At 44.7% G+C, this 15,060-nt stretch overlaps 1 protein-coding gene across 4 annotated transcripts in view; it reads right to left on the bottom strand.

Moving 5' to 3' along the window:
• aass (aminoadipate-semialdehyde synthase) overlaps window positions 1–15,060 on the bottom strand; it is a 32,319-nt gene that overhangs the window by 16,173 nt on the left and 1,086 nt on the right. For all 4 annotated transcript variants that reach the window (XM_040133509.1, XM_040133512.1, XM_040133511.1 and 1 more), the window contains 12 exons: window positions 13,777–14,010; window positions 13,083–13,259; window positions 11,277–11,361; window positions 10,050–10,117; window positions 9,717–9,863; window positions 9,498–9,576; window positions 7,703–7,830; window positions 6,268–6,416; window positions 3,400–3,522; window positions 1,746–1,857; window positions 1,463–1,522; window positions 71–138 (listed from right to left, as the gene is read on the bottom strand). In XM_040133509.1, the coding sequence (XP_039989443.1) occupies window positions 71–138; window positions 1,463–1,522; window positions 1,746–1,857; window positions 3,400–3,522; window positions 6,268–6,416; window positions 7,703–7,830; window positions 9,498–9,576; window positions 9,717–9,863; window positions 10,050–10,117; window positions 11,277–11,361; window positions 13,083–13,259; window positions 13,777–13,995 (1,415 nt within the window). In that variant the 5' untranslated portion in view covers window positions 13,996–14,010. The remainder of the gene's footprint in view (window positions 1–70; window positions 139–1,462; window positions 1,523–1,745; window positions 1,858–3,399; window positions 3,523–6,267; window positions 6,417–7,702; window positions 7,831–9,497; window positions 9,577–9,716; window positions 9,864–10,049; window positions 10,118–11,276; window positions 11,362–13,082; window positions 13,260–13,776; window positions 14,011–15,060) is intronic.

The following is a 15,060-nucleotide window of genomic DNA, read 5'->3' as shown; positions in this document are numbered from 1 at the left end:
AAAAATGGAGACCGTAAGAGACAACGTACCGTGTAACAGTCTCACAGGTGGAGTCTGATATAGGTCTTACCTTCTTTCCCGAAGTTTTTCAATGTATTCAAACTTTGGGGTGAGTACTCCGTTGGAGGTGATGACAGCCTTGAGGAACAAAGAAAATAAAAAAGGCGACAACAGACATTACAAAATTGTTCATCCTTATAATCGTTTGCACAGGAGTAAAATAAAACTTAAAGATTTGTACCTAATGAAGCGCGATGCAGTCCCTGGTAATTTGTTTCTAAAAATACGTTTGCATTTCCTGGCTACACTTAAAAGTGATGCTCCACCCAAAAATCTATCTTTCAAGAATCCAACACTGAAAGAATTTCAAATATTTGTTTGTTTTATGCTTCATTAGGGTTGGGGTTCGACAGACCTTTATCAAATCCAGTTTCAAATCTACATAATCGAATCTGAATCCTTTTAAATCCCTGGTCGAGTCTCGTTAAGTTTAGATTTCATCATTTGCAAGTAACTAAAAAACTGCGACTGAAACATTCCGTTTAAATCTTTGGTGACCGGCTGTTGGGGGAGAAGACAGAATTACTCTGGTTTTCAGTGGTAGACACTGAATGAATCAGCATGGGCATTAATGAAGCCTAATTAATGTTGACAACCTGCAGCTCCAACCTGGAAATGAGCTGAAGTATTGATTATTGACTGATATTGACTGTTGTGTCACTGGGCATGTTACACGATATTGGCCTGTCACAGATACACTGGTAACGGCGTACATGTTGTTCGAAATGAAAACTTTTTTTCTAATTTAATTTACAGAACATTATGCATAAAAAGATGCTTGGGGTAATTTTGAAATGGTGTCATCTCACAGTTTGGCTCTATTAATTAGCTACAGCTGCTAACGTTACCCGACTGTTTCCAACACTGGTTCTCGCTTATATAAAACAAATAGAGCCTGGAGACATAGAAATGTTCAACGAGGGATCGGTCAGCGTCAGAGCTTAACGAAACCTGGAATTTTGCCGACCGGGGTCCAGATCCACAATGGAACCAGCTATCAGAGCCCTGTCCCTCTTGGAGCGCAGAGGCCGGAGTCAGCTCAAATAAATGTCAGATAAATGACAGATTTCAAAGGGAGTCAGCAGGTGGAAACAAAAGATTACAGCGTCGAGAAAAGTGATGGCACAATCTGCGGCTTAAATTAATTCACTTTCAGTTTCTGGGTTGATTTGGATGAATTCAGGAACGATTGTGGTGCGTTTTGTTTAAAGCTGCAGCAACGAAGTGTTCTGACGTTCCGATGTTAATTCTTTGATCCTATCGGCTTGAGATCATGTGATGAATTGCTAAGTTAAAGAAATGAAGTTGTGACGTTGGGATAGCAGATCTAAAACCAACAGCAAAAGGCTTTTGTAGCAAACACAGTGAAATATCCCACCGCTACCAATACGACGTCACTTACGTCTCGGACTTGAGGGCTGAAGTCCTCCTCCTCCAGCGGTCTGGTGGCGTCTGAAGGCAGCTGATGACGACAGAACACTACATTTACGAAAACAAGAAACCTTGCAAAGCACACACGTCCCGGTTTTTATTTGATCGGCTCACCACGTGAAACCTGCCGCAGCGCTCTCCCACAGCAAACTCAAGCGGGCGTCGGGCGGAAGCCGAGAGCAGCCCAGAGCGAGAAAGAAACCCAACGACAACACCTGCCTGCTCTGACCTCACCTGAAACCCAGATGTCTTACCATCTCCCAGATGTAGGGGAAGAGTCGGTCTCCGAAGTACTCGGTGGCTTCGATGGGGAGCTGAGCGGGAAGATTGTCAATGGAGCACATGAGGACCCCGTTTCCCTCCACGCTGCCAGGACGAGAAATACTGTTTACCGTTGGGAACGCAGACAGTTCACACCTGGGAAACAACTGCTTGACCCGGGGCCCCCATAAACACACGTAAACACATACGGTATAATTAACCAATAATCCCACCTAAGACTACACTCAGTTGGCAGTTCATTAGGTACAGACAGCTAAGACTAAAATAGTCTATCAGTCCCGGAAGACATCCTCCATTCATGAAGGTCACAATGTCATAATGTTCACCTGTGTTAAACAGGTGTTGATTCAGCTTTATGGACATTTTGGATTCTGCAGATTCTGGTGCTGTTTATTCACATAAATGAGGATAGGGTCAATAAAGGAAACGCCTCTCTGTACAATGCAATACAGTCCACTGTAGGACTGTATTAGCTTTATCAGGGTTTACCTAACAAAGTGGCAGCAGGGCACATCTATCCATATATATATATATATATATATATATATATATATATATATATATATATATATATATATATACACAGATACAATATCACCATTACACCAAAAACTGAACATAAAAAATTAAATAATATCACAACCAAACATGTGACATACAAGACACGTGACAGGAAATCGACAGAAACCAATTTTGAAAAATTGAAAAATTAAAATAGTAAAAATACACACAAACAAAAAAACAAAAACAAAAAAAAAACAAACTCCCAAGTAAACACGTTGGAATCGGCCCCAACAATTTCACACCCCCAGTATCGGTCGGGCTTTATTCTCTCTACGTCTCCTAAAGACTTTCTGTTGTGGTGCTGTGGAAAGCATCCTAACAGGGGCCATCACCAACAGGTCTGGGAACCTGCTCTGCCCAGGGCCTCAGGTCTTAGCCCCTAGACTTACAACGCGGCTAAGACGAGGTCACCTTAGCCTTGAGATGTTTTTTAGGAAAAGGGGCCCAGAACCTTAGACAACTAAGGTCAGACCTCACAGAGAGTGGTGGAGCATCAGATCCACATTGCCCAGTCTGCAGGACTGGTAGCTGGTAGGATTATGAAAGATCCTCACCACCTCAGCAATAAACTAGTCAAGCTTCTACACCCGATCTGTGCTGCACAAAAAACAAGATAAAATGACAGTATAAGTCAGTATAACTGCCATTTTGCCTCACTTATCCTTTACATTAATTCATCTTTATCTTAATTTAATCTTTATTTAACCAGGAAACCTCACTTAAATAAGAATGCAACCGTAAAATCATAAATAAAACTTGCAGTAAGAATGATTTTTTTAAAAAGACCACATTCTGGGGAAAAAGAAAAAAAAAAAAAACCTGAAGTGGTATCTTAGACACAATCGAAGAAAAATTTATAAACCAAAAAATAAAAACAAATGACATCAATCTGAAACCTCGAGACAATGGATTGACAAATCCAGATTCTATTATACCTCAAAACCTCCACATCACTTCCAGGCAGAGAGAACAACAACCCTGAAACCTCTAATGGCTGACGACCACGGCCGAACAAAAAAAGTGCAGGTGAGAAGACACAGGTCACGGGTGTCTGTACTGTACCTGTCGTGATCTATGTGCTGGTCAGCATCGTACATACAGAAAGGCTTGTCGATGGTGGTGCACTCAGTCATGAACTCTATAGAGCCTCCGGTGTCAGCCGAGATGTCGCAGATGGCCAGCAGCCTGCAGAAAGAGAAGAAGAAGGGGAGAAGGTGTGCGCGGGGTCAGGGCCACAGGACGAACTGTCTGTAAAACATGACTGAAGATAATCATGTGACATTTGACGCCTGTGGGGACACAGCAGCAGCCGCCGCCGCGCTGCACTTGGATCCGTTCCCTAGAGAAGACATTCAGCCGTCAGTGCGTCAGGTACCATGCTCTGTCACATTTACTGTGACTGCAGGGTTAAGGACAGGTCAGAGTGGGAAAGCAGCTATTTTAGTTACCTTCTGCTGATAAAAAAAATAAATAAATAATAATAGTAAAATGGAAAAAGAAAAGAAAAATGAAATAAAAGAAATCAAAAATTACTAGTTTCCCTGTGAGGCTGTAATGCTCATTACATACTGGGAAAAAAATGACTGGATGGATGAAAGATGGAGAGGCAGCTTTGCTACTCTTACACTTCATGACACTATGTGGCCAAAACGTACACTCACGAGCACTAAAACTGGAGATTTCCCCCCTTAGTTCTCAAAACGGCCTCAGTTCTTCGTGGCCTAGGATTCCACAGGATGCTGGAAACTTTCCTTTGAGATTCTGCTCCACGTTGACATGACTGCGTCACATTATTTCTTCAGTCACGCTGCCAGTCTCCGGTTCTACCACATCCCAGAAGTTGTCCTCCTGGATCCAGATCTGGTGACTGGGGAGGCCACTGAAGTACAGTGAACTCATTGTCATGTTCTGGAAACCAGTTTCAGATGAATTCTGCTTTGTGACATGGTGCATTATCTTGCAGGATGTAGCCATTAGAAGATGGTGAACTGTGGCCATAAAGGGAAGCACATGGTCAGCAACAACACTGAGACAGGCTGTGGCACTAAAACCAAGATTGATTGGTATTAAGGGGCCAAAGTGAGCCAAGAAAACCTTCCCCACACCATAAACCACCACCAGCAGCAGCCTGGACTGAAGACACAAGACAGGTTGGGTCCATGGAGTCGTGCTTTCGATGCCAAATCTTGACCCTACCATCTGCTGCCTCAGCAGAAATCCAGATCCATCAGACCAGGCTCCATTTTCCAGTCTTCATCTGTCCAGTTCTGGTGCAGCCTGTGTCCACCGCAGCCTCAGGTTTCTGTTCTTGGCTGACAGGATGGCAACATCGTGGTCTTCTGCTGTTGTAGCTCATCTGACTCAAGGTTCAACGTGTTGTTCATCCTGAGATGCTTCTCTGCTCACCACAGTAGTAGAGAGTGGTTGTCTGAGTCCCCGTAGCCGTTCTGTCGGCTCCAACCAGTCTGGCCGTTCTCCTCTGACCTCTCTAATCAACAAGGTGTTTCCTTCCAAAGAACTGCTCCTCACTGGACGTTTTTAGTTTCTGGCTCCATTCTGAGTAAAAACTCGAGAGACTGTTGTGTGTGAAAATCCCAGGAGATCAGCAGGTTCAGAAACACTCAAACCAGCACCAACAACCCTGCCACAGTCAGAGTCACTGAGATCACATTGTGTCCCCCATTCTGATGTTTGATGTGACCATTAACTGAAGCTCCTGACCTGTATCTGCAGGATGTTATGCACTGCACTGCTGCCACGTGATTGGCTGCTTGGATAATTGCATGAAAAAGTAGATGTATAGGTGTTCCTAATAAAGTGCTCGGTGAGTGTATATTAAGATCCCTGTCCAAATACTTTTGGTCACATTCATATTTTTGGTCGGGTCTGTTTTTCCTGGTTTGGACTAGGCTCATTAGTTCCAATGAAGTGAAATCTTATAAGTATGTTCTTCTTCATATTTTATTTTTTCCCCACTCGAGGCCAGCAAAGACCCACCCCTACCCTGTCTCTGATTGGCTAGCACGCGTGTCCTTTTTTTTTTTGGTTGGGTTGGATAGGTTTAGGCATGAAGACTGCTGATTGGTTGCAGTAACAATACCAGGGAAAGTCACTCAGAGACAGGGTAGGGGCGGGGGGGGGTTCTTCTATCTCTGTCTTTGGCCCTTTCCGACATGACGGTGCTCGTCTACACGCAGCCAGGTGCACATGAACATTGCTTATTCATTGGCCTCAGTTAACAGTGTGTTACATAACGCCAGGTACTTGCCAAGGATTTACTGAAACTCACTGAGATGTCATTTGTTTGCAGTGGCTGCTGAGTTATCTTGTTATCTCACTAACATTACCTTTGCCTGTGACATCAAATTAAAGGAGGGGGGGGGTCAGAAGGTCTCACATCTGGGCGACCAAAGACCAGCCAGCTGACGCCTCCAGTCACCGCCAATCACGTGACCCTCGTGCCTTGAAGGTCGTAGCCGTGCTTCGAGAGTCTCCCAGTCAAAATATTCTGTAATATCTGCACTCCCAGCCTACTCCAAGGTTTGTTTTCTGCTCTGCACATGCTTTCCGCTCTCTCAGAGAGGAACCACACGCAAAGTCGCCTCAGGGCAAGTGTGCTGAATGCAGCCACTCAGCCACAACATACGGTAAGAAGTGACATTTTACACCGTGAACGTACACGAGTTTAAGAACTAGAGAAACAGAGGTCAATGGACGTCAGTTCCAGCTGAGGCAAGAGCACATCTGTTTGAATATGCTTCAACTTGAGTGAAAAATTCAGGGATATCTCCAGCTGACTCATCTTCACGAAAAAAGACAGAGGCAAACGGGAGACGGTCTGGAGTAAATTAAAGGAAACAGCTCACAGGAGTTCTTGGTAAGTTTGAGATCACATCAGTGGTTGGTAGTGTCCCGGTACCACGCTCTTACTTGTGCGGCAGCTCTGGGGAACCCCCGATGGGTGCAGACAAGGTTTTGATCGGCCTCATCAGCTTCTGGGCGTCCAGTCGCCTGAGGAGTCGAGGTGTGTGGGGATCCCAGTAAATACCATTGATCAGACAGGTTGTGTAGGGCGCCACCTGTGGTTTTAAATGACATACGAGATGACACAAAAATTTTTACTGTGATGATATCCCCAGAGTGCATCATCCCAGGACATCAGATTTCACAGGATACCTTGAAAAACCCGACAGATTTCAGTGAAATTTGGTGCAAAGTTTGGCCATCGGCCAACGATTTAGTGCAGTGCATTTGACATTTTGAAATGCAACTCATAAAACATGAGGCACAGAGCTCAAGATTTTCAGGTGTCCACTCAGTTCCTTGTAAAAAAAGACCCGACCCAGGACCCAAGTATAGTTAGGTCCAAGTGATATTCAGTCGACCGCACTTTCCAGTTATCCTCTCTACCTCGCGTCCCTTTCAGATCAGGTCTACTTTTTAAAATACATATATGCACGTTGGATTCGGGAAGGTCCAAAATACGGACCAGTGAAGACCTTTAGATTGTCTCTCAAAAGGTATATCGGAAAAAACTAACAGATTCCAGTGAGATTTGGTGAAACGTTAGGTTATGGACCAAGGAATTGGTGCAGTGCACATTTTTGCTTATGATTCCTGAGCCGTGTAGCACATACGCAAATTTTTTATTATGTTTTTATTTATTTCCACGACTTCTCATACAAATTTCATTCAATCATCACCAAACTTGATACATAAAAATTTTTGGATGAGCTCAATAAATAGTAGTTTGGTGTGATGTATTTATTATGACCTTCCATAAAAACTACTCAGGGGCACAAATTTAGCCGACAAATGTGAACTGATTCCTGCAGAGGTTTCATATCATTGTAAAATGAATATCTTTGGGTCATGACCTTGGGTTCATGAAAATTTTGATTTTTTTTTCTAACATTTTAAAGAACAAATGACTCATCAAAAAAATAATTTGCGGATTAATTGATACATTTTAATAACTAAACTGTAACAAAAAACTCAGAAAACCTCTGTTTTTATATTCACATGTTTCTTCACTGTTTCACACGTTCTTTTAATTATGAGGCAGATGTATCGGTTGTCTCATTCTTATCAAGTGCTTTGAGCCGGACTGTGATGAAAGTCAATACACACTTAAGCAGGATAACGGTTGCGTAAAAACTCCCGCATGTGTTTTGAAACACCAGCACAACCTTGCCAGCCAGCACGTGGTCCGAGCTGCTGACTGAGACAGCGGACGAGGCCTCTGAGTGACTGACAACGGCAGGTGGTAGGTTAGACAAGGAGTGTTGTGACAGGGGTTAGGGAAGGGGGGGTGGGTGGGTGGTGATGGTGGTGTCGGTGGTGTGATAGAAGCTAGCGGACTCACGCTGGTCCTAAAGTGTGAGGTGTACAGCTCCGGGTGGATCTCGTACTCCAACGGGTCGTAGATGCCATCGCTCTTCCTCATCAGGTGGTGGTGTCGGCTCAGAACGGTGGCGTAGACTTTGGTCAGATCTTACGGGGAAACAATAAACAACAAAATACTGAAAATGATCATGGATGGATGGGTGGATGGATCCCATCCATCCCAAAGGGCAATTGCAGTGTGGCAGCAGCCACATAAATCAAAAACACAGTGAGGTAGGTAAATAAACAATGCAATTAAAGGTTAAATTATATACAATAACTAAATGGACTAAATAAACAAAAAACAATAGAGACTAAAGATGGACGCAAAGCTACACTATGTGCTGAATATACACTGTACAATGGTTGTGTTATACTTTAATACACTGTACATTAGTGAATGTTGGGTGGATACACTGTACAATGAGCTGCACAAACCTTGAAAGATCAAATGAAAGTTTTTTTTCCACTACAAAAAACAAAGAGGTTATAATAGCATATAGAAATGCTAATACGCTAATATACTTAACGTGTTGACATGCTAACTTCGAGCATGATAAGATTATAAAGTTTGCATGACATCATGCTAAGATGTTACACGCTAAATGTCGGCTGGTTAATATAGCACAGCTGTTAACGTGCACATTAACATGCTAACATAGATTGGGCGGCCGGGCGCAAAAGACAGCCGCCGCAGCTACTAGGCACTTACGAGCTGCACAATACACCACAGGCTGTTGCCATCCAACTAACTCTACTTTCGCCAGCTAGCTGGGTTGTAGCGTTAAGTAAAGTGCATGGTTGGCGATACGACAAGTTTTACCAACTGATATCATAAACATATTCTACTGGCCCGGTTCGGTTCTTGGTTAAGACCAGACCAGAGGCAGAGAGACCCCACATCAAGCAAGAGCCGAAGGAGGCTGCAGTGAAGCTCTAGGAGAGCATCACCAGGGAAGATACAAAGCCTCTGCTGATTTCTGTGGGTCAAAGACTTCAGGCAGTCATTGACTGCAAAGGATTTTCCACTAAATATTAAATGTGATGATTTAGTTTGACTTGATGTGCATCTTTCTAATTATTGTGTGTTAAAAGGGCTCTATCTCCCACACAGTTCTTTCTATATGGATTTAAACCTACTCTAAATTACAGCTCGTACTTGGAACTTTAATGTAGTTCCATTATTTAGTTTCAGATTGAATGTGCTGACACACAGAGCACAGATTCTGAGCCGTTGACGGTGCTAGATGAAAAGTCAGAGGACCACCGGAGTTTCAAAAAGTCAGGGGATCATCATGGCCAGTGGACTCGTCCTCTCTGGCCCATGAATTTCTGCACCAAGTTTCATGGCAATCCATCCGGTACTTGTTGAGATACAGTATTTCAGTTTGGACCAAAATGGTGGACCCATCGGCAGGCCAACGCTGACATCGAAAGGAAAGAAAGAAGAAAAAAAAAAAAACCTTATACAAAAGGTTGATGAAATTCCTGCTGATGAAACACGAGGAAGCACTGAGGCGTCAAACTGAGCTATGCCTCTGTGTGTATGAGGCACAAAGATAAACATTCGTACAAGTGCGTGCGAATGATTCAGAAAGTGACTTCCGGTGTTTTCAGCTCTGTTGTTCACATTTTCTACCGATAACTTGCCCTGCTTTGAAGGGTCGGGTGCTGCCAAACTTCAGCGTAACCTCAGCCTTACGGTTAACTACAAGTGTCAACGGGTGTCCCGCCCCGCACTGCGATCGGCCGGCCGGCCAGACAGACAGACATACCTCCACCTTCAGAGACGTCCTTCAACTCATGAGGTTCAACATATTCAACAGGAAGCTCGTTGATGATGTCTTGGGCTCCCTGCAGGGAAGAAAAAAGCGACACAAGAGACTAAGATTCCCTAAATACGTCACTGGAATCCTGATTTTCCTGACTCTGAAGCCACTGAGTGCTGGGTTGTGCGTATTTTTTATTTTGTTTTGAGTTTAACCTTGTCGTACCTTGGAGACGTTGCCGGTCCCGGTGAAACAAAACGTGACGGGGCCGATGGATTTGGGCATGAGCCCCATGGAAATCTCATACCCACAGTCCCTCACTGCCTGGATGGCCTGGCTGACGTTCCTGTAGTTGTGAGCCATGCCGATGTGCTGTGAACAGCAGGGAGATAAGAATCACATGAGGGCCAGGGAGCTTCACGTCAGATTTGAGGCCAAAATAAAACACGTGGTTCTTCACAGCTGCCAGGCTTAAGCTGAGGGAATAAAACGCTGTGAAATCAAAGAAACAATTTGTCTGCACTGTAGCTTAAGGACAAAGTTGTCTGAATCTCTTACCATGAAGGGAGTGTGGTGTCCGAGAGCCAAGAAGCGCAGCCCCAATCCGTGCAAAATGTTTATCATTCCTTCAAAAAAAAAAAAAAAGGAAGATTAAATAGAAAATTAAATTTAATTCTGATTAGATAGAACTTCAACATGAACAATTCACCAAATAATACATGAAAGTTAAGATTTTTCAGAAAAATATTAGTAAAATATTCAAAAAGTACTGATAAAATGTCAAAGGGAAATTATAATGAAGTCTCTGGAAAAATTAGTAAAATCTCAGAAAACATTAAAAAAATGTCAGAAAAAAAAACATTTTTCAGAGATTTTACTATTATTAACAAAATGTCCAAAAATATTAATAAAATCTCTGAAAAATATGTCAACAAAATCTCTGAGAAAAATATCAATAAAAAGAGAGCAAAAGATTAATCAGCAAACGTCAAGAATGTCCCAGGTCAGCGCCACCCCTGCTGCTGCGGGGGCTCTGCTTATTTCTCCTTTGCAGATAAATGTGCAGCTTTTTACTGGGCAGCTGGAGGCCGCAGGGAAAAGGCGGAGCCTGGGGACTTTTCCCTGGCCGTCACTAAACTGAAGCGACACCGCACAGATCCACCCTGCGCATTACTCTGCTTCTACGGAGACGTGGCCCGCGTTGACCGAAGAACGGCCAGGGCATCCGTTTTCCATTATGGGCGTTTTACTGAATATGTCAGTGTACCGAGTCCGTTTGCATTGAGATTCTACTGCGTTCTGCTACTTTTACACCTGCATTAACACGATAACACCGGTTGCAGGTATTCATGCTTGGAGAGGGAAACCGCTGTTGACTTCTCCTTGAATTTCGTGGGCCTGTGAGCGCCACAAAGCGCGAATGTTTTTGGGGCACTCTGTCTTGTGAGTTGGATGGAACTCGTCCTTTAAAAAACAGGTAAAAGTTGATCAGAGAGAAGAAGAAGAACGACTGGTCTTTGTTTCAGCAGCTCGTGGCCTGAGTCTGACTCGGCAGCTTCATGTCGGACAGATCAGATGACGACGGTCCGGCTGACTGACACCACAGAGAGCACATCGCTCCTGGTCGAATCCACCTACAGTCGGCTACTTATCTTTACTGATACATTAGTTTCCCCAACAGCTGCTGCTGTCGCACACTTTCCCAACAGTCCCAGGAAACGACCGACCAACTGAGGCACACTGCAAAAGGCACCGTTTACTTTTCTGAGTAAGTCATCGTCCTACCTGCGACACCGGCCCACTGACCAAACGCTACGATCCGGTAGCCGTTTGCATCGACCATCTTCTCGTAGTCGATCAGACGGACCTCCTGAAAAGACGAATGAACTTTGTTATGGTTTTGAGGAGTTTGAATATATAGGAAAACTGAATACATAGAGATACAACAGAGAAGAGTGTCTTTAATATCTAATAAAATAATCGCTCATTATATTATTGTGCGTGTCTTGTGCCGTCCTGTTCTACGAGCTTTAAGCCCACTGGGCTCTAAATGATGCGGTATCGCTAAGTAGCACTGGTGCAGGCTACTTGTCCCCATGCAAATAAACGTTAAATATAAAAACAAGTCGTCAAATCCTCCAGCACAGGAGACAAAACGGCTCTGGTACGTCACTGTGTAGACAATCGATCCCCTGTTGATTAGAAACATCAAAGCTTTAACAGCATTTCTGTCTCTTTTTGTATTTTTTCTGCACGTTGAAGTCATTATTCAGGGTCAGCATTTCACCCATACGAGGCTTGTGCATGTGAGGACCTTTCAACCAGCTCTTGGTGGCGCCTGGAAGTTCTCCAGTGTCTTTCCTCTGATCCGGTCTTCACTCAAAACACATCTACCTACACTTTTCATTAACACTCCTCGCTGCCATGCTGAAAACTGTATTTAATCTAAGTTCTAAAACAGTGGTTTTATTTATCTCAACTGCAGAGAGAACCACAACTTTATTAGAAACAGGCTTTTATTTTCTAATTTCCCCCTGGGCCGCCAATGGACGCATTCATTTAGCACCATTGGCGCAAATGCGTCCCGGACTCCACTGAAGGACTTCCTGACGTCCTCTGCGTGAGCGGACGTACGCACTCATTCATAAACAAAGACAAGTCCTACAAGTCAAACAGGCTCTGTGTGTGTGTGTGTGTGTGTATTTGCACAGTGGTCAATGGAGATGCATGTGGAGACGCACGTTGACGCCAGGTGTAAACAGGTCGGGAGAAGTTGTCTCCCGGGGTCCAGACGAGTTTCTTTCCGACACCGAAGATCCAACTATTTGTTAAATTGTTAAACTCGGACACATTCGTGCTGGGAAGGCTCCACACTGTGTGATGGGTCTGCTCCGACAAGGACACATACCCGAGAAAGAAAAAACACAAAACCAAACGAAACAAAAAAGTAAGGAAAAAGCTCAGGACCGACACAGCATCGTCTCTAATACAGATCGAATCCAGGGTCGGTGTTGATGTTAGGTCTAAATGTAAATTTTATTTGATCTCTAAATCTTTTGGAATTGAAATTTCAGCTTTCATCCTTCACATTTTGCTATTTCGTCAGGAAGCATATGGAGCTGCCTCATAACAGGATTTGTAGGGTGACTGTTGTTTCACGTTTCTGACACTTCGCCTGGACCTCGATGAAAAAAAAAAAAAGAAAAGAAGGAAAGTCATCCTTCCAAAACAAGGTCAGGAGTCAGGGAAGAACTCTGATTCCCGCCTGGGCTCACAATGAATGTAAATGTACTCAAGGATGGAAAAAGGCGGATGCACCGTACGAACTGACTTTAAATTCACCGCCACCGTAAAAACGCCGGCTGCGTGTCCTACAATGCAAAATGGAGCAGTCAAGTAAGACGGGAAAAGAAGTGGAGAAATGTCGGTCGGCGAGTGGCACAGACAGCTCCAGTGCCAGACTGGAAAGCAAAAATTAACTAATCGTGCAGTGTATTTATTTGGCTCAACCAGGATCTTTATATTATGAGCGCACTTAATTGGGGTCGGAGCACTGCGGGGGTTTTTCGGGGCTCCTTTGAGCGCTCTCACCTTCTTCAGCAGGTCGTCCAGAAGCCCCATGTTGGCCTCCTGAGCCTTGATGGTGTGGGAGAAAAAGGCGTACGTCTTTCTGCGGATGACCTTCTCCTCCGGCACCCTCTTCACTCCGATTATCAGCGACGCCTCCGAAATGTCCTCCTGAACGATGGCCCCGGCCTTCATGTAGTACTGAGAACAAAACATACGCCGCCAGCTGAAACACTCTCGCTGTGACGGCCCTTACGGCGCTGGTTTGGTTTTCCCTGACGTTTTTCATCGTGTGCGATTAACACTCACAATTACCAACAAGCGCGAGACTAAGACGAGGCTTTTTTTTTTTTTCTGTCCCCAGGGGGGGAAGTTTCGCGTTGCGGCAACACGAGAGAGAAGCTGGGGAGCTACGGAAAACTGATAAAGGAACTCTGAATGAAATACATACAAATAAAATGAGAAATGTAAAAGTTATATACAATATCTTTGACTACACAAATGAACAGGGCAAGTGTTTTACAAAAGAAATAAAGAAATCTATTACCGCACCTCATAATCCGCCCATGCATTCAACAAAATACAAAATAAAACGTATGATAACACGTGGTAGTGTTTATACATAGGGTAAGGAACCGAATTGTGCAAAACCACATACATAAACAGCATAAACGGGGCGAAGGATGTTTCTTTTTACCGACACCGCCCGGGGCCTCACCTTCTCGTGGATGGCTCTGCTGTTGGACGGCTGGACCAGGACTTTGACGCCGGCGTTGGTGAGCTCCCGGACGTGGCGCGGGGCCAGCGGCGCCCTCCGCTCCCAGGGGTTGATGTCCTCGCGGCGGATGGCCATGACGGCCCCGCGGTGCTGGTAGCGCCGCTGGCCGGCGAGGCAGTGAGGCGTCCTCTTGCCGTGGTGACTGAGGAGTCTGAGCATGGCTTCGCCCCCCCCCTGCTCGGGACAAGGACACGGAGCCACAGACTGCTGACCAGAGGCTAGAAAAACGCCGACTCGTGGCCTTGAGCCAGGAGCTGCCACAAGCTGTTCTGCTAATGTTGTTGTTAATTAAATGGAAAAGTGAGTGTGTCCCCGTGCACTGTTGTGCCTCTGACCCTCTGTCAAAACAGCGTGGGGGGGGGGGGGGTACTGTACTAGGGCTGCAACTATTGATCATTTTCATTTCGGATCAATCCGCCCATTACTCTCTCAATTGGTCGCTGAACTGTTTGGTCTATAAAATGTTCAGCAACAGTGAAAAGCGCCTGTTGCGATTACCAGGTGTCCGCGCTCACGTCTCCACGTGTCTCGTTTTGTCCGACTAACAATTCAAAGACGGTCAATTTAGTGTCTCGCGCGTGACAAAGAAAAGAATATTGGCTGTTTCTTGGCTTTAAAAGAAAAAATGATTCGCCTGTCAAAATAACTGCTGACTCGTTTTCTGTCGATCGACTAGTCGTTGCAGCTCTATACTGTACCAGCTGCCGGTGGAGGGGGATCGAGAGGTCAGAGGTCAAGGTAAGTTTGCTGCTGGGAGAGAGCTGCGGGCAACCGGGCGGTTTTCACAAACCGGAAACGCTACCGAACCAACACCACCACCCAACATGACGCATTTTTCAGAATCATCACACAGAACAACACAGACACGTTAAGAGCAACACATCAGGGATTGATCCGATTGGACTGACGGTTTCGTTTAACACGCGTACTGAGGCTCGTTTCCGCTGCTCAAAAGAAATAGTTCAGCTGTCTGGTGTAGAGTTAGAGGAGAGTGCCGCTTTCCCGTCACACGGTTTAATCTGTAACTAGGAGCAGCTGAGGGGGGGGGACCCCTTCACCTCAGCCTCCAACTTGTCATTCTGAGTAACATCTCACCGTTTGGTGAGAGGAGCTACAGACGTGTCGCAGACAGACAGTCCCACATTATGGTTTCTTTTTTGATTCATTTTATGGGGCAGACAACGACTAAACCTGGAAAATCATTTTAAAATAATAATAATGAAA

The sequence above is a fragment of the Xiphias gladius genome, chromosome 8, assembly GCF_016859285.1.
Source record: "Xiphias gladius isolate SHS-SW01 ecotype Sanya breed wild chromosome 8, ASM1685928v1, whole genome shotgun sequence".
Taxonomy (NCBI): domain Eukaryota; kingdom Metazoa; phylum Chordata; class Actinopteri; order Istiophoriformes; family Xiphiidae; genus Xiphias; species Xiphias gladius.
This window is presented reverse-complemented; position numbering and strand designations above follow the sequence as displayed.